The sequence below is a fragment of the Gossypium arboreum genome, chromosome 12 (genome assembly GCF_025698485.1).
Source record: "Gossypium arboreum isolate Shixiya-1 chromosome 12, ASM2569848v2, whole genome shotgun sequence".
NCBI classification, from domain to species: domain Eukaryota; kingdom Viridiplantae; phylum Streptophyta; class Magnoliopsida; order Malvales; family Malvaceae; genus Gossypium; species Gossypium arboreum.
Window position 1 is genome coordinate 95,576,207 of NC_069081.1, and position 19,547 is coordinate 95,595,753.

A 19,547-nucleotide genomic window follows, 5' to 3' on the forward strand; every position below is an offset into this window, starting at 1 on the left:
TTGTGATTGCGTACAAATTGATGGAGAAGTTCTCACTGTTTGGTCGGTTTGCACCGATGTTCTTTCAATGGATTCTCCATGAAAAATCCAATGCTTGTATTCTTTTATTATACCATGAAGACGAATATGCTCACCTACAATATGTGGTTCGTGCAATATCCTATTATTGCAACGATAGCACGAACAATATATTTTTCCGTTAAAAACTGATTTTTCAATTGCAAATGATAGAAATCTTTCTATTCCAACTAGGTGATTGGTGCTAAATCTTGGAGCATCCATCCAACTTTTATCAACCATCTGTTAAAGTAATTAATATTAAAACAGAGTATCTATTAATGCCTAATCCTAAGGTTCATGTGTGAAAGAGATGAACTTTCTGGTGAACTAATAGCAACCAAAACTACCTAATCCGAAATAAAATAACAAGTTTAAATATTAAAAAAATAAAATTTATCTTGATGACAAATGATAAATAATATCTAAATTCTTATAAATAAAATATTCCAAACTCCAATGATAGAAAAATTAAACCTAAATTTTAAAAAAGGGAAAAAAGGAAAAGAAAAGGTTTACTAACCTTTTAGTTATATCGATTCAGAAATCCAATATCACATATATCAAACGAAAGGGGTGACTTAAAGAACAAATCAATTAGATACGTCAAAGCAAAATTTTGAAGTCAAGAATACGCTCCACATCTATGTTAACCGCTTTTAATCATTTTTATCACTTTTATTATTTTATTTTCACATGAATTATGGTTTCTAGATATAATACAAACATGAAATAAAAATAATTAAATTACAAAAATAAAATAAATATCGACATAAATATATAAAGCGCCTTAAACGCTAGATAAATTTTCTAGTGAAGATTACAACTTATTTATATTTTTTCTCGAATGAAAATTAGCGGCCTTCTAGATAACTATAGCTTTGAATTTTTTTTTTGGAAAATTATTATTAATTATAATTATCAATAATGTCATTAAAATTACTTCTTGAATTGAAAATGGCCACGAATACTGCATTATATTTGCTCTTTTTTTTTAAATGACCAGACATTTCTATTGTTCTAGAAATACACTTAAATTTATTATGGTTTAATTAATTTCAAAAAAAAACTCATGGAATTTGATTAAGTCGTTGATATTAACACACCATGAAGACAACAAATTAATTTGACTGTATGAGAATGACATTTCATGAAACTAAGTTCTGAGTGGTGATTATACAAAAAGAGTATAAAACTTTTTTAGGTATAAGTGGATTTTTCCTAGTTTAACTACAGATCCGATTATATATGCATGGTTTTGTTCAGGCCATTAATTGATGAATAAGTAAACAGCGTGATTTCACAAGTAGCTGAAAGAAAAACTAGAATAAAATAGGGATGGGTTCCTTACTTTATCACAGGAGACTCGTACAAGCCACGAAATAATTCCCACTTCTTAGCAACTTGAGCAATGACAAGCATCAGCTTTGGCTTCCTGCCTGAAGTCCCAACGCTGCATTTGATCAAACAAATGATAGAACTATTAGAAGGAAGCAAACAATGCCCCAAAACACACAGAACCAAAGAAACAAATTCATCCATGCCTTAGAAAGAATCCTGTAATGGGTTTTGTTAAAAGGATATCTGATGTCTCCCCACTAACAATCCTATCTATGTAAGGGTTGACATCTTCATAAGTAACTATAAGAACATTTTTCTTAAAGAGCTGCTTGTCGGTTTGACCATGGAAGAATCCCTTTAATACTGGCTGACTATACTTACCTGCATTCCAGAAAGGCAAGAAGAATAAGGGTGTTAAAGAAATCTTAGGGCATCAAAATGATCAAGTATTTGTGAAAGCCATAGATAATTTAATGCGATTATTGTATCTAGAACATTAATACAGAAAGGTGAAATTATACAATTTAAATAACTGTTTACACATTTCCATTCAATGGCCGATATAAAGTTTAAACCATATATTCATTCCATTCTAGTTTGAAATGACAAAATCTACGTGCCAAGTGAGAAACTGTAAACAAAGCAGATAAATAAATGCACTACTGTTATATTAAAAGGGTGGCCTAAATTAGAGGTGGCAAGCTGGTTTAATAAATTAATTATGAAAATCATTAATAAAACTATGTTTAGTCTATTGGCTTCCAAGGTAATAGACAATAATGAGTTGGCAAAAGAAGAAATAAAATAAGGAAAAGAAACTTTAATAAATTTTAAAAAAAAAATGCAAGAGTAAGGCATATACCTTGCCTGTTTCTTGAGCTCCCAAACTTATCCAAGCAGGAAACAGAAGTTAAAAGTTTTATGTACCATAATTAGGGGTGATATCCATGAGGTGAAGTTTTTTTTTTTTTATATTAACTTTTTGTGAAGATATTCATGAGATATTTCCACTAAAGGAACTCCATTTAACAAAACCTCTCCCTTCAAAGGATCGTAACATCTCTCAATTAAGTTTGCAATCGTGGTCTGCAACAGATAAGAAATTTAGGACATCAACTATTAAAATCCACCAACAGAGAAAAATGGAAAAACAGTAATAGGGTAAGGGATGATGATGTTACTTTTCCACCACCACTTGGTCCAAGAAGGGCAACTTTCGAACCAAGTTTTAGTTTCAATGTTATTCCCTGCAATTCAAACAGTACTCTGTTTCAAATCATGAAGTTCGAGAATCGTAAAACCATGACTTAAATTAATCTCCTAAATAACAAATGTTCTCTCTATCAGAATTCGTTGGCCAGAGCAATGCCAATCTATGCACTTCAAATTTACCCTTGTTTTACTGTGATCTTCTTCAATTTTATCATGTTGCAAATCCTAAAAGGGCAGGCCTACTAAACCAAACCCATCACCATGGTATAACAAGGAAAATCAGAAAAACAGTGTCAATACTGCTGATATTATCAAACAAAAATAGAATTCCAAAACCGCACTTGTACAAGGAAAGTGGCCCTAAATATATATCAACTGAGATTAAATGAAAACGACCAAGTGTTCAACTAATTGAAAATCGTTCCCTGACCTTAAAAATATATAAATTGTAGATTAAAGGAAATCGACTTAATTCATCATTTAACACAAAGCCAAATCAATCATACATACCCATGAAGATTGAGACAAATCTCAACAAGTTGAAACTGATTCACCAGGTTCTACCACTACAGGATTGGGGATTTCATGCATGGAATCTGTAAGGCAGGCTTTTACCAGTAGCTGGAGCAGGTGGTGGACGGCAGATGCACCGGTGGCTAAGGCAGGCAGTGGACAGCAAATGCACCCGTGGCTTGGGCAGGCGGTGGACAACAGATGCACCAAGTGGTCAAGGCGAAGCGATGACGGCAGATGCAATAGGTTTGCTTTGGCCAATGAGTTTGGAGTGAGAATAAGTGGTTTTTGTGGGTAAGATTCATGGTAACTTTACCTATTGACCACTAATCCCATGCCATGTCACCATCATTTAAGTCTTTTTTACTAATTATTTATTATTCAAAAATATTTTACTTTCTTTAATTGAACTCTTTATTAAACTATAATGGTTTATTTATTAGATAAATCTCTTAGTTATAATTTAGCTTTTACCACTTATATGATTTAGTCCCTATACTTAAATTGAGCACTAAAGTAACGAAATTATCTAATCAAAATTCAATTTACTTACAACATAACTCAATAAATATTTAATAAAATATTTACGACATCGTTTTACAAAACGAAGTCACAAAACTAGATTTTTCAATACTACGACTTTCGGTCGTTCTGAGAGATGCAAAGAGGGCAATGACGAAGATGCAGCACTTTGATGCAGAGGATTGGGGAAAATTTTAGGGATTTCGGGGAAGGACATTTGGGGAAAATAAAATGGGGAAAATTGGAGATTTAAGGAAGGGGGTGAAAATAAAAGCTACTACCAGATATCTTGAAAAGTTTTTGTTTTAATTTTTTTTCATTTTTAACATATATTTTTCTATTTTTATTTTATAATTTTTTGAATATTGAACTTTCGATAGAAATATGGACTAAAATATTAAATTTTAATTTTAAATATTTTGAAGATTTTTATAATTTTAAATTAACATATAAAAGAAATAATACCATGTCATGCGGATTATTACCTTGTAGGTTTTCACATCAATATCATTAAAAATTAATTTTGTAGTTAAATTTCTATTAAAGTTGAGATTTAACATTTTTAAAATTCGAATCTCAAATTTAGTTCAAAAAGTAAGAATCAAATTGATAAAAAATAAACATTGAGAGTTAAAATTTATCATGATCAACTCTTTTAGGAATTAAATTGATAAATGGGTATAGCATGGTCTAGTATTGTCGAAAAGATTTCTTTTTCAATATTATTCTTTTTCGATAGGAAATTCTAATTGTGGTTGAAATATTTATGTATGCATTATCTAAATATAAAATTATGTTATATAAATAATTTTGTTAATAATTTACAAGACCTGAATCAAATTAAAGTTCATATATTCAATTGCATATTAAACCATTGTTCATATGTATGCTTTTGGGATTTATCTCATTTTGATATTTTATTTTTGAAAATAATAATTTATATTTATCTTATTTATGATTAAAATTTTAAATATATATATAATATAATTTTGAAACACTTATGTTAAAAAACCCTAAACCCTAAACTCTAAAAACTAAAATCTTAAACTCTAAACACTAAACCTTAAACCCTAACCTAAATTGATTTTTTTCGGCATTTTTATTAAAAACCTTATTCATACTCGAAGCTAAGTTATTTTTAATTTGAATATATATATAATATATTCACAAACTGATGATATTTTAAAATTTTAAGAATATTCATATTTTAAATTCAAATTTTTCGTGCTACGTACTCAAAAAAAGCCGGAATTAAGTAATTTGGAATGTTACACCTTTGTACAAAGAGTTGGCCAACGCATATGTTGACAAGTCTATCTGAACACTTAGGAAAGTGCCGCCCCAAAACTGTAGTCTTAGGACTAGACAAAAGCCAACTCTTGCTCAAGCGTTGCCTTAGGCATACATATCGCAACCCTTATACAAAGAGTTGCCGAAAGCGCAGTTTATCGCAACACTTAGGAAAGTGTCACCACAAAAGTGTCGTCTTAGGACTACACAAAAACCAACTCTTATTCAAGCATTGCCTTAGGCATACATATCCCAACCCTTATATAAAGAGTTGACGAAAGAGTAGTCTATGCAACACTTAGGAAAGTGTCGCCACAAAAGTGTCATCTTAGGACTACACAAACTCCAACTCTTATGCAAGCGTTGTCAGAGGCATACATATCGCAACCCTTATACAAAGAGTTGCCAAAGCATAGTTTATCCCAACACTTAGGAAAGTGTCACCACAAAAGTGTCGTCTTATGACTACACAAATGCTAACTCTTATTCAAGCGTTGTCATAGGCATACATATCGCAACCCTTATACAAAGAGTTGCCAAAGCATAGTTTATCCCAACACTTAGGAAAGTGTCACCACAAAAGTGTCGTCTTATGACTACACAAATGCTAACTCTTATTCAAGTGTTGCCATAGGCATACATATCGCAACCCTTATACAAATAGTTGGCGAAAGCGTAGTATATTCCAACACTTAGGAAAGTGTTGCCCCAAAAGTGTCGTCTTAGGACTACACAACACCAACTCTTATTTAAGCGTTGCTTTAGACATGCTTATCCCAACCCTTATACAAAGAGTTGCCGAAAGCGTATGTTGGCCAGTCTATCGCAACACTTAGAAAAGTGTTGCCTCATAAATGTCGTCTTAGGACTAGACAAAGCCAACTCTTATTTAAGCGTTGCTTTAGGCATGCATACCGCAACCCTTATACAAAAAGTTGCCGAAAATGTATGTTGGCCAGTCTATCGCAACACTTAGAAAAGTGTTGCCCCATAACTATCGTCTTAGCACCGTTTTGTTGTAGTGGTGGCTTGAGTTCAAATCTATTTTGTGTGTATATTTTTTTATATAGAAAATATATAAAACGATAAAATATTTCTCAGAATAATATAATTTATTTTGTAAGATAAGGATTTTTTTTTTTGGAATAAAATAATGATATTTTCATCATAATCTAATTGACTTATAAATTATAACATTAACTCAGTCAAATGTTTAATATATAGTGTGTGTATATTAAAACGAAATAAAATTAGAATAAATAAAATCGATAAATATTGAATTATATTTTATATTTTATATTCATATTAAAGTAAACTATTTAAATTATTTATTATTTTAAGTTATTATTAAACTAATTGAATTTGTAAATAACAATACATTCATCAAAAGTTAGGGATTTAAAAAGACTTAAAAATAAAATAAAATAAAATAAAACCTTGAACTTGTTAAAAAATTTAATCAAGTTCATTTGAAAAAAGCACCAAACTAAACCTTCCAACTTGAAAATTGAATCGATTAGGCTTTTGATTAATGAAATTGGCTTAGGGTACGTAAATGACTTAAACTTTTCAAAAGGATTAATTAAATTAGTACTCTATTTTTACACTCAATTGCAATTCGAACAAAAAGAATTACATTTGATTAGCCCATTTAACGGTTTCATTTATTTTTAAGTTATATTTATCACGTGACATGCTACGTTTATATCATGTGAGAGAAAATATATATTTTATTTTAATTTTGATAAAAAATATAAAATTATAAAATCATAAAAATATTGAAAATTATAGAAAATTTCATAAAATTGAAATACTATAATTATTTATTAATTTTAATAAATTTCTATATATTTTAAGTTTTTATATCTTATAGTTTTTATGATTTGTATTAATTTTTGAAAATTTTATGATTTTTAAACAATTTTAAAATAAAATATTATTTTTCTAAATATTTAAAATAAAATATCATTTTTTTTCACATGACACAATCATAATAAAATAAAATAAAATTATTATATTTTAACGATCAACCGTTAAAGTTAACAATCAAAAGAAATGTTTGAGTGTATTTTTCAATTTAATGATGCATATGAATAGAAAAAGAGAAGAATAACTTAATTGATTTTATCGAAAAAGTTTAAACGCTTTTATACCCCATTAAATATATAAGATACATTGTTGATGAATGTTAATGACGAAGCAATTAATAAATTCCAAATCGCTTGCTTATGCTATGTGGCAGTTGATGCAACAGTTAATAGATTTGTCCATATTATTATTATTATTAGTTTTAATGTTACAAACGTATACATATTAAAATTAGATATAAAGTGTATTTCAAAAACAAGAAATTATGATAATTTCAAAATGTACGCAATTCAAACCCCCTCATCAAAAAAAAAAAAACTAACTACTAACTATTAATTATGCTTTTGATGAATTATTTAATTTTAAATTAAATATCAAAACATTAATTTATTTTTAATTTTAAAATATACAATCAAATCAAACCTCAGTTCAAAATTTATCTAAATGGACAATAATAATCATTTAATTATTATTAAAACTAAACAAATTTCAAGTAATTAAAATAAAATTATATTTAAATAATTAAAAATACAAAATATTAAAAACAATTAAATTTTAATTTCATTAAAAATAAATACCAATAATAGAAAAATATTTAAATGTTGTCATGGTCTTTCTCTTTTTCAATTTATCATCCTTGTCCTCATAATTCAATCCTCATCTTTTTCTTTAATTTATTATCTTTGTCGATCAAAAGTGATTCTTGTTTGCCACAACATCATTCAACGTCATTATTCTAACTTTAGTTCCTCCAAATAATATAAATCAAACATAAAATTATTAAAATAATAATATAATCCTTTTTCAAAACTAGACAGAAAAGTAATCAAAGATCGAAAAATAAATGGTACAATGTATAATCTTATTATAAAAGTATGACTTATGTATTAAAGTGTTATAGAAATAATATGTAGATAGCATAAGTTGTATTTATAATTTGATGATGGGTCAAATTATAAATATCCAAAATTGATTTAATAATCAGTTATTTAAAGAGGTAGTGGTCTCCAAGAAATAGGGTTATCACGTAAATCTTTTCCATTCCGTCAAAGAGTTATACTAAGAGAAAAACTATTTTTTGAAAAATTAAAACCTTTTGGGTAATTTCCAACAATAGATTTAAGTATACTTCTACTTTTAATTTTACAATTAATAATTTGACATAACAAATTCTAATTTATATATATATATATATGGTTTTATCGATTTTAACATAACAATGATGATTGAGAAAATAAAAGATATAGCCATTGAAATCGAGAATCATGTAGTACGGATGTCGAAACTATTTTTTTGAAAAAGGTCGACTTTTATTTTGAAAACGAAAATTGGGAATAGCCACCAATCCTTTTTATTAGGTGTGATCGGGTCACCTTGTGATTGATTGTTTTAATAAAACTAAAACAACAATTTTGGTCTACGAAATTCAAGAAAAATGGGTTCAGGAGTCGGTTACGTATGAAGAAGGATTAGTACCCTCGTAACGCCCAAAATTAGTACCTAATTGATTAATTAATGTCTTAACGTCGAAAGTTAAAAACTCGAAAATAATTTAAAATACGATCCTTTTTTTATGAATGTTGATTTTAATAATGCTTGAATAAATTGAAATGAACATTAAAGGCTCTCTTGTCTCGAGAAAACGAAATGTCACATCCCATAAGTTAGGACACGACATTTGAATCCTCGAAAATAAGCTTGCCTTTAAATTGTTTTATTTTAAAATTTATACTTCGATTTTTAAAAGGGTGTTCGGTAGTTTAGATTCAATCGAGGAGAATCGAAACTCCGTAAGTTAGGGCACGACCTTTTTGAGTTTCTAAACACGGAATATTGCCTTTGTTTTGTTTAAAATTCATAGATTTTGAAAATTAAAGGGATATTTAGCAATTTAGGTTCAACGAGAAAAATCGAAACCCTATAAGTTAGGGTACGATTTTCTCGAATCTTCTAAATTCAAAACATCGCCTTATTATTGAAAATTCATTTTTCATGCATTTGAGTAAAGATTAATGTAATATTTAAAATGATACATGTTTGGTTTATTTGATTGAGTTTTTAAAAAAAATTATTTTAAAAACGTAAAATAAGTCGTACTTGGCGAATAATGATAGTGCAACATATATTTAAAGCAACAATGACATAATATTACATAATAAAAAAATAACACATGGCATTGACATTGACGAATCATGATGTTAACAAGCATAAACAATGACAAGAATAATAATGCAAATGATAATTTATGGAATAATAATAATAATAATAATAATAATAATAATATAAGTAACAACCAGTAATAATAATAATATTGAAATCTAAATTTTGAAATATATATTGAAAGCAGTAAATAAGCAAAATAAATAAAAAATAAAAAGGCATAATAAAAGAGAATAATAAATAAATAAATATGAGAAAAAATAAGGAAATATTAAGTAAATAAAATAAATTAATAAGACATTTAATTAAAAAGGACTAAACAAATAAAATATAATAGAATAACAAACAAAACAGTTTATAAAAGAATTTTGAAATTGAATAACAAACAAAACAATTTGTAAAAAATTTTGAAATTAAATGAACCCAGGGTCGAATTAAAATAAAATGATAACATGAATAACACAAAAGGAATGGGGGATCAACTGGGAAAATATCCCAACCCCCGTTGCATGGGCCGTGCCCTTTGACAGGTCCGGGACCAAATTAAAAAGAGTTAAAAATATGGGCCACATCTATAAAAAAACGGGACAGGGCCTAAAATAGCACACGCGCCAAGTAACAAGGATTAAATGGGTAATTATCCGCCATCCCCTGTACGCAGTGTTTCAATACAGGACCGAAATGCAACCAAAAATAAATTATGCAGACAAATCTCCAAAATATCAAGCTATCCTGGGATCATATTGAAAAGTACAAGAAACACGAAAGGATCAAAACAGCAAATAGCTCATTTGGGCCTTAAAAACACGCGGATCCCCCACTTATCGGGTCGAGTTGAATGGGTCAAAGGCCAAAACGACGTCTTTTTGGCCTCTGAACTTAAAATTCAAAATGGCGCGGTTTATACAAGCTATATAAGTCAAAATTTTGCCCCAAAAATTCATTTAGCCTATCATTTTAAAAGACCTTAAAATTTTCTCAAAACTCTCTCACAATTTTCTCTTTTTTTCGATGGGCGGGCTCCTCGGGCGATCCGCCTTATCACCCGATTTATTTACAGTCCTAATTTTAGAGAAATATTTTAAACATAGCCATTTAATTAATAAAATTCATACTTATCTTTGTTCTTCTATTTCTCTTTTATTTTCATCGTCTTTATTATTTATTTCATAACATGTTATAATTAAAATATAATTTAGGAATAGACTATTGTAGCGATATTAAATTAAAAAAAGTTGACGAAAAGGGTAAAAATTATTAAAAATTAGGGAATAAATTACTGTAGTTATATTATAATAGATTAATATAGTTTTTGACAATTATATTTTTCAGACGCGAGAAGTTTGAATAGCATGAAATTAACATTGATAGATAATTGGAAAATAGGAATAATAATTTTTCATCTTCCAATTTTACAAAAAAATAGTTATTTATTTAATTTTTCGTTTTTTAACCTTTAAATTTATATTTTGTCAAATTACCTAAAATAAATAGAAAAGTAAATGTTTAGTAACTTTACATGATTTGACATACACGTGGATTTCTGCGTGAATGATATGTAAGCATTTAATTAATTTTTTAAATTTTAAAAATATTAAAATATTAAAAATTTAATTAAATATTTATGTGCCATCCACATGGCAATGCTCGTGTACGCCACATCAATAAAATTAACAAAGGTTAACTTTTCTATCCATTTTAGGTTGATTTGACAAAAAACATAAGTTTAAAGCTAAAAAATATGAAAAATTAATTTTTTTATTTTTATAATTGATGACTAAACAAACAATAAAAATTACAATTGGTTTAGATTACCACTGCTTAATTAATCTTGAATTTATATAGCAATTAAAATTAAAATTTATTTCTATAAAATCATCCATATTTTAATCGAATAACATCTAAATAAAATCACTAGAAAAAATAGAACGAAGATTGTTAAGTTAAATATTTTTCAAAAAGAGTAGAACGTTGAAAAATAATGATTCTTTAAAGAAAAGAAAATTCCATCAGTATTCAAATAATATCTCACCAAAAAGAATAAAATTTATATTAATTGATGATAAGATAACAAAACTAATATGATTTCAATGGCAATATCTTTTATTTTCTCATCCATCATTGTTAAACATGTTTTGATTAATTTATATATAATACTATTTTTTCCCAATTTTACTCTTATTAATTTTTTGGTATAGTTTTAGAAAGAAATTATATTATTACTATGTTGACTCGAAGGTATGTTCGAAAAATAGAAAAGTTTGAATAAAATACAATGCCTAAGAAATGGGATTGAATAAAATTTAAAACCCATTTCATATATGGGTAGGATCTTTGGTAAGAGTTTTTAGGTCGAGCTCAACTAGAACTCAATAACAATTAAATTCATTATTTAAAACCTAAAATAGATTATCCAACTAAATAATCTAACCCAAAATATAAAATTTTAAAAATCATATTTAATACAATATAACATTTATTATATTTATGTTAGTGTTTTTAATATAAATATTTTTAACGTGTTAGAAAATTCTTATTTTAACATTTTCTTAATGCATTTAATATATTATATTATTTTAAAAATAAAACTAATATAAAAATCAAATATGAGTGGGTTAGACCAAATTTGAATTTATCTTTCTTAATCTAGTTGAGATTGGATAAAAAAATAAGTTTATTTTTTGAATAGGGTCAAACTTGAACTTAAAAAATTAATCTAGATATATTATATCATCCTAACTCAAACTTAATCCAACCCAACTCATGATTTTTAGATGAATTAAATGTAGTAGGCGGATGTGGTCATTGGTTACATGTGGATAACATCTAGAAGGAATTATAGTGATGGGTTGATTACCCTATTATGTTAAGTTTATTATGTTAAGTTGATGGTATATTTTTATGTCAAGGAGCTATTCGTAGTTCAATATGAAATTGAAAATTACTTTGATTAACAAGTTCAAGCTATTTTTATTCTTAGCTGGTTTCTTTGCTCATGTTTTTATTCTCCCTTATTTATGCTATCCTGGAATTTCCAACATATTTTTAAAATTTATTTTTACATAAAAATAATCTAAAAAATAAATACATACAGTTCAAGTTAAACTCGAATTTAGTATTTTTAATTTAGAATAATTTTAGACAAAATTTTAAACTTTTAGGCCGGATGAGGAAGTCACCAATCAGAAAAATACTAATAATAATGATAGACTTAATGGAAGCAAATTAATAAAGCAGATTTCAAGAGAAATTAATGTTGTTACACGTATGTTGGTTGAAATGATGAAAGTTCTTCTTATGATTCGATAGTGTTCCAAGAATCCCTAAAAACAATCGTGGGGCATCTACGGTTGGATCGTCGGTTTATGGTTTATTTTATGTTAGCTCCACCAAAAAGAACGAAGGCAATGAAGTTAAAGCAAGAAAATAATACCCACTGCCTGGAAACTTCGTTGATTAGAAACTACAAGATTTGGGCCGCTCTTGAGCCCTCTAAAGTCTTGGTCTTACCCTTTTCTATTGTTTTATTCACTCAAATGAAGATAAACTAACAACAAAACCTTTCACTTCTCTGTCGAACTAAGCCTTCTGCAAAGCTAACAAAGAAAAGGAGCCTTCTATTTTGTTTTGAAACCCTAGCCGTGAGCTTTCATCGCCATCAAATCGTCGTCAAGGGTTGTCTCCAACTGTCAACCCATTTTAAGTCGCCCCTTTATTTCTCCTTTTTCAAAATCTTCGATTCGATTTGATTTTGGATTCAAGGCCCTTTCTAGTAAGTTCTTTTTCTCCAGTTCGTTTTTGTCAGGTCACCAACTGTTCGACGATATTACTCAACGAACAAAACTAGAAGCTGATCATCTTAATCTCTTGATCGGATTACCAACTTCCTTCGGTAAGAGCTTGCTTAATTGGATATGATCTAATATAATTTATTAAACCAGTAAAAATCTTGAACGAATTAAAATGTGTACTTAAATGGCATGATTTTGCTTTTATATGACTCTTTCATATTAAGCCCATGCCCGGGCTTAGCCCAAAAATAGCTTAAAATTTTGTATCGGCCCAGTCTGAATCCGACCCAACTGAGCTCAAAATCGAATAATTTTAATAAAAAGTCGTATCATTTTTTTGTCGGGACCCGCCCTCATATCCCTTCAACCCTAAACGTAAGAGTCCAATATCTGCTCCTTGCCTCTGCATCTGTATCACTCTGCTATTTTTTATTTTCAGCTTTCGATCCTACTGCTCCTTACTTATTTCTTCGTATCATCTCATTTTTTCTCTCTCTGTTGACTTTGGTGAGAAGCAGAAATTTGTTGTAAAGCTATCCTTTTAGCGGAAATAGATAACTTTATCGCCGCTATTTTCCGTTACACCGCCTATTGAGATATTTTTAGCGGCGGACGGTGCCGATATTGCAAAATAGCGACCCGCGGCATCGATATTTGAGACACTGCCAATACGATGGCAGTTAAAAAGCGGAAAGAGAGAGCCGTTGGCGGTGAATCCGGAAACAGCAAGAAGTTCAAAAAGTATTCCAACTCCAAAGGACCGATGAAGAAAAACAAGAACGATAAGCGAAAGAAGGGGAAAGGTCCTCGCTTGCCTTCTGCGCTACGAACGGAGCTTGATCGCCTGGACCCTAAAATAGCTTCCGATAGTGATGACGGTATCGATTTAGATGTTGGAAACGATGTTTATGAGTATGAGGAAGAAGTTCCACAAGAAGAGTCCCGGAAAAACCGCCGTTTCGATCCTGTCGAGAACTATGAGTATGAGCTACCTGAGGATTTTGAGGTTCGTTTCTCTATTGTTAGCTCGTTGAAGTGCATAAGTGAATTTTATTTCAGTATAATTTTATTTTGGTATGGAATTTGGATAGCCTAAGTCATATAACCCCTACTAGGGAATTCTATACTTTCCAAAGTAAGATCCAATTCCTATACTTCGCAATTAGGCACATATTATCAACTACGATCTGCAGTGCTTCTGAGCTTTTGTGTTGTAGGAAATCTTCTTAGATTGCATACTAACCTATTGTTCCTATTTTTATTTGTTATATGTTTATCAGTGTTTTCTTTTTCTCATGTAGGATGAGAATGTACCATCAGATGAGGACGACGATGATGGTGACTTTGGTGTTGGTGGGAACAAGGGTAGTCTAAATGATGATGTTGATGCGAGTGATGGGGATGAAGAGGAAGATGATGAAAGGCACTTGAGGATGTTGCAAGGGGTCACTGGAATGTCAACTGATGCCTTTGGAGGTGAGAATTTGTCGAATTTGTATGGTTTGATAAGTATGGATTTTACTGATCAACCAAGTCAATGACCTATATAAGTTTTAGATGGTCATTGACTTTAATTGGCAGATTTTAAATCTCATTCAGGTTATCAATTAATTATACTATATTTTATTGTCAATTAAAAGTTGCTACTGGTTTGATATTTGAGAGATGTAATGAATGTCCTCAGAACATGTTTGCTATCTGACGGTGGACGGCCTATGTAAAAATCTGTCTGGTCATCATTTTTACCAATTTGAACTTTACTTTTGTATTGTATTGAATCTAGGTATTTTGATTGAATTGCACCTTGATTGAAAAAGTGTGTGACTTAGTCCGGAAGAAAAAGTTTTGAGAACTATTCACGCAGGCATTGGGTAGTTACCTTTATACTATTTATTATTCAGTTGATATGTTTGATCTCAAAATTGTATTGTTGTAGGCAAGAAGAAGAGGAATAGTGTGGTTATATCCGAGGCACATCCTGAGTCAGAATACAACCCTACTCGTGATGTTCTTGAGGGTGACAGCCACATTACACTTCAAGATCTTTTGGATCCTATTCAAGGAAAAGCGGGGTATAGCAAACTTAGAAAAAGAGTGCAACACATGGACAGAAAGTCTACATCTGTTCAAGCTCCATTGCCGAAGGTAGATAGAGAGAAATTGGAGAGGATGGCAGTTTATGAACATTCAAAGAAAGATATTACTAAGTGGGAGCATCTGGTCAAAAGGAATAGAGAAGCTCCTACTGTTTTTTTTGGTGGAGATGTAGACTTGGGGTTTTCAACTGTAGGGGCAATAGCTTCTGAATTTGAGCCTAGAACTGAGTTTGAGAAGAAAATTGCTTCTTTGGTTTATGATGACAAAGTTATGGAAGCTCACAAAGCAGATGGTTCCAAACTTCTGGAGTTAAATAAGGTATGGGCCATTTTGATTGTGTTCATTATGTCTGGCAGTTGGTTGATTTTATAAGTTCTGTAACATGTCTGCCTCTCCTCATCATGGACTTTTTATAACAAATTTCTTCTTCCTGAGTAACTTTTCCTAAACGTTTGTGATGATTTTCATCTTGAAATTTTAATTAAAAGAATATAGACCATGCTAAAGCTTTGCCTGTCTTAATCAAGGTATAGCATATTGCTGTACAACCATGTTTAGAGTTTTTTTTTTTTAGATTCTATAGTGCACCTCAAACTCTTGAGTGCTTGTACCCATCTTTTATCTAACATAGCGCACATTGGTGTTTAATGTCTGAATGCAGATATAGTAAGTATTTTTTCTATGGATTTTGGACTCTTTAACCTTTTTTTTTTTTTAATTCTTACTGTTGGCCTGCTTTTTTGCTTAATAGAACTTCTGGAAATATTTGGGCTGATATCTTGGTTTTTCTAATGGAGAGCTTAAAGGTCTTTCCAAGTTATTTGGTTCTGACAAGTGCTGTCTATGTTGTTGAAGAATTGTTGAAATCTACTGAGACCATGATGTTCTATGTGAATGAAAGGAATTTCCATATTAGGAGCAAAAATAGGTTGCATCTTGATTTTTGAATATTTGTATTTTGGAGCTTATTGTACTTTTGAACATTTTTCTTAATAAAGACAAAAACAGATGGGTGTGCTTATGCAACGGCCTTTTGATGGCTGTCATTTGCTCGGTATTTGGATGGACTCGATCCTTTTTTCATGGTCTTTGTTCTGTTGCAAATATTATGTGAAAATGTTTGTTTGTACTGCTTGAAATTTAGTTTTTAATTTCTTGAAGATTTTTCAAGTGTTTTTGGTCTTCATCACTGCTTGGCAGATATCTGAGGAAGATTATATGAAGCACCAGGATCATGTTGCTAAAATGCGCGGCCTTCTTTTCCGCCATGAAATGAAGCAGAAGCGCATAAAAAAGATCAAGTCCAAAACCTATCATCGTTTAAAGAATAAGGATAAACTGAAAGTGGAATCTGCAGAAATGCTGATGGATCCAGAGGCAGCCAAAGAGCAGGCTAGGAAGCAAGAGTTCAAACGAGCTGAGGTGACCAATCATTTTCCTTGATTGTCATAAATTCAATTCTCAAACAGTATTCTTTCATCTGTGGTTTACCAAAAAATAAATTACAAATGTTGAATCTTGATTTTTCTCTTTATTTCTTGATGATGCAGGAGCGAATGACTTTGAAGCACAAAAATAAGTCAAAGTGGGCAAGGCGTATCTTAGAACGAGGTTTGAATGCCCAGGATGAAGGTACTCGAGCAGCTATGGCTGAACAGCTTCACCAACATGCTCTTTTGACAAGAAAAATTAACACTGTTAAAGACAGTAGTAGTAGCAGTGATAGTAGTAGTGATGATGATGATGAGGTTTCAAACGAGGATAGGGCATCTGAGTTGCTAGAAAAAGCAAAAGAGAAAACGCTGAAAGTATTAGAAGACGATGAAGAAGTGCCTAATTCTGGAGTTCTTTCCTTACCTTTCATGGTATTTATTGCCGTATTTTCGTTTGGACTGTCAAAGATACCTATGAGTTGTTTTTATTTTATCCTGATATTTTCTGCCTCCGTTATGTGTTAGGTTCGTGGAATGAAGAAAAGAAAGGAAGAAGCAATTGAAGAAGCTAAGCTTGCTCTTCAAGAGTATGAGCAATTGGAGGGTACAAATGATGCAGAAAATTCAAAACCAGCCACTGCAAGTGGTAGAAGGGTCTTTGGCAGGGCTAATAATGAAGTTCCAGATTCTAACAAGAAGACCAAAACTGATAATAAGATGAAAATGGATAATTATTATGGTAATAGTGATAGTGAAGACGATTTGAAAGCCAAAGAGAATGTTAACATTGAGGGCGGCAAAAGAAATGATGTTGAGAAGGATGTTGGCCCTAATTATGATCGTAAAGAAGCAGCTGATGTTTCCATATTCAAGGTAATAACGCTTATGATTTTCTTGTAGCCTTCTCTTTTTCAATTCCTTTAGTCTGCAAGGTTGATAGATATTGTACTGTTTCGAATCACAGAATTTTGAGGACAATGGAGACCCTGGTTCAAAAACGACATATGAAGTTGCTATTTTTGCTTCCGACTCGCGGAGAAAGGTTATCCTTTCCTATCACTTCAAATATTCTTAAATCCAGTTTAAGCTGGTTTTATGCTAACTGGTCTGTATACAATCACAGATGAAAAGTGAGAATGGAATTGATAAAAATGCGAAAAAGTTGCAACAAGTGAAGGAAGCTATTGTGCATGATAAAGACATGGAGGTTTGATCTCTCTGATACTTTTAATTTTGCTGCACGTTTGTGTGGTTTGACAACTCCTTATTGTTCTGTTTTTTCTTTGCAAACTCTGAAGGAGGGAGAAGAGGATAGTGATTCGGAGAGCAAACAAATGGTGGATGGGATTTTGTCCTCGGCCCCCAAGGAATCATATGAACTCCCTTCTCAGTCAGAACTCATTCGACATGCTTTTGCTGGGGACTATGTGGAAGAAGAATTTGAAAAGGATAAGCAGGAAATCCTGAATGAGGAAAACCCTGAACCGGATAAACCTGTTTTGCTCCCTGGTTGGGGCCAATGGACTCGTGTACAGCAAAAAAAAGGTTTGCCTTGGTGGATGCTTAAGGAACACGAAGACTCTAAGCGGAAGAGGGAAGAAAGTCTTAAGAAAAGGAAGGATGCACAGCTCAAGCATGTCATTATATCCGAAAAGGTGGATAAAAAAGTAAGTGGTTTAGGTTTATTCTTCAATTTTTTTCTCAAGTTGAGGTGTGTCTAAATTTCACTCTTAACTGTATTCGACAGGCTGAGAAATTGCAGACAAAATCTTTGCCCTACCCGTTCACATCCAAGGAACTTTTTGAACAAAGTATGCGAATGCCTATTGGATCAGAATCTAACCCGGAGACAGCAATCAGAAGTCTTAATCGACCAGAAGTAAGTTGTATCTTTTCAAAATCAACCTCAGAACTTGACACATTTCTTCGGTGATAGACAAAAGTATAGATTCGTAAAATCTGGGAAACTATTTCCGATGTTCCTCGTCTGTATATTCGTTGCTTGCATGTCTCCCACTTTTTCATATACTCACCTTTGCTTGTTTTCCATACAGGTGGTGAAGAAACCTGGGGTAATTATAAAACCAATAAAGTTTGTGGAGATGCATCATCACGAAAAATCCGAGGATAACAAACGGAGTGGGCAGAAACAGAAGAAAAATAAAAGCAAAGGTGCCAGTGGCAAGAACAAGAAACAGAGCAACTAAATCTCATAAATTTTGGCTGAAATTAGGTGTAGAAAATTTTGGCTGTACCACCTTGTTAAGTGGTGTAAGGAAGCAAAACAAACTGCTTTTCCAGGCAAAGGTAATTGAGAAAGGCAGTTTAAACAGCCGCCGTACGTTCCTACACTTTTGGAGGCAATTTTACGATGCGAGTTTATATTTATATAAGTTATATTTTGCTATTAGTTTATTCAATTTGATCTTAGTTTTTGTATTCTAAAATTTTGAAATATCAATTTTGATTCTAATGAATTTTAATTGTGTAATTTTATACATAAAATATTATTTTAATTTATAAATTACTAACTCTATTATAAAATATATTATATATAAAATTCTTTCAAGTGCATACAATTAAATCATTAAAAATTATGTATACATTTGTATTACTATAAAAATTTTGTATAATTGTATACGATATTATAATTTATATATTAAATAACACATTGGATAAATATCAAAATTATGCATGAATTTTAATTTAATATATAATAGTATGCATGAATTTTAATTTTGTGTAATTATACACATAAAATTTTAATTATGGTTATACACATAAAATTTTAATTTGGATTTAATTATGTACATTTAAAGATATAAATATATCAATTAATTTTTAAATTGGATATATATAATAATTTATATATGTAATATATAAACATAAAATGATATTATATAAATAATTGTGTTAATAATTTACAAGAATTTGATAAAATTAAAATTTTGTATATAAAATTACATAAAATAAAATTTTATATACAAAATTACACTGAATTATAGTTTTGGGATATATACCAATAAGACATCATATCAAAGTT

The 19,547-nt window shown here is 30.3% G+C and overlaps 1 protein-coding gene across 3 annotated transcripts; it reads left to right on the forward strand.

Annotated features, from left to right (window-relative positions):
- Positions 1–12,603: 12,603 nt before the first annotated feature.
- Positions 12,604–19,009, forward strand: LOC108479506 (U3 small nucleolar RNA-associated protein 14). 3 transcript variants are annotated; one of them, XM_017782157.2, is made up of 12 exons: positions 12,604–13,075; positions 13,493–13,980; positions 14,276–14,450; positions 14,911–15,389; positions 16,272–16,493; positions 16,622–16,936; positions 17,030–17,377; positions 17,469–17,546; positions 17,628–17,711; positions 17,803–18,171; positions 18,252–18,383; positions 18,559–19,009. In XM_017782157.2, exons 2-12 carry the CDS (start codon positions 13,648–13,650, stop codon positions 18,709–18,711), a joined length of 2,688 nt encoding a protein of 895 aa, XP_017637646.1. In that variant the 5' UTR covers positions 12,604–13,075; positions 13,493–13,647; the 3' UTR covers positions 18,712–19,009. The 3 variants fall into 3 exon arrangements, with proteins under 3 accessions (XP_017637646.1, XP_052878663.1, XP_052878662.1); XM_053022703.1 differs by lacking the exon at positions 12,604–13,075 and adding an exon at positions 13,282–13,349; XM_053022702.1 differs by lacking the exon at positions 12,604–13,075 and having other exon boundaries at positions 13,284–13,980.
- The last annotated feature ends 538 nt before the right edge of the window (positions 19,010–19,547 follow it).

Coding starts and splice junctions, on each gene's coding strand:
- LOC108479506 (XM_017782157.2), top strand. CDS start 13,648: ATGGCAGTTAAAAAGCGGAAAGAGAGAGCCGTTGGCGGTGAATCCGGA. Junction 13,981..14,275: donor AGCTACCTGAGGATTTTGAG/GTTCGTTTCTCT, acceptor TTTCTCATGTAG/GATGAGAATGTACCATCAGA. Junction 14,451..14,910: donor GTCAACTGATGCCTTTGGAG/GTGAGAATTTGT, acceptor GTATTGTTGTAG/GCAAGAAGAAGAGGAATAGT.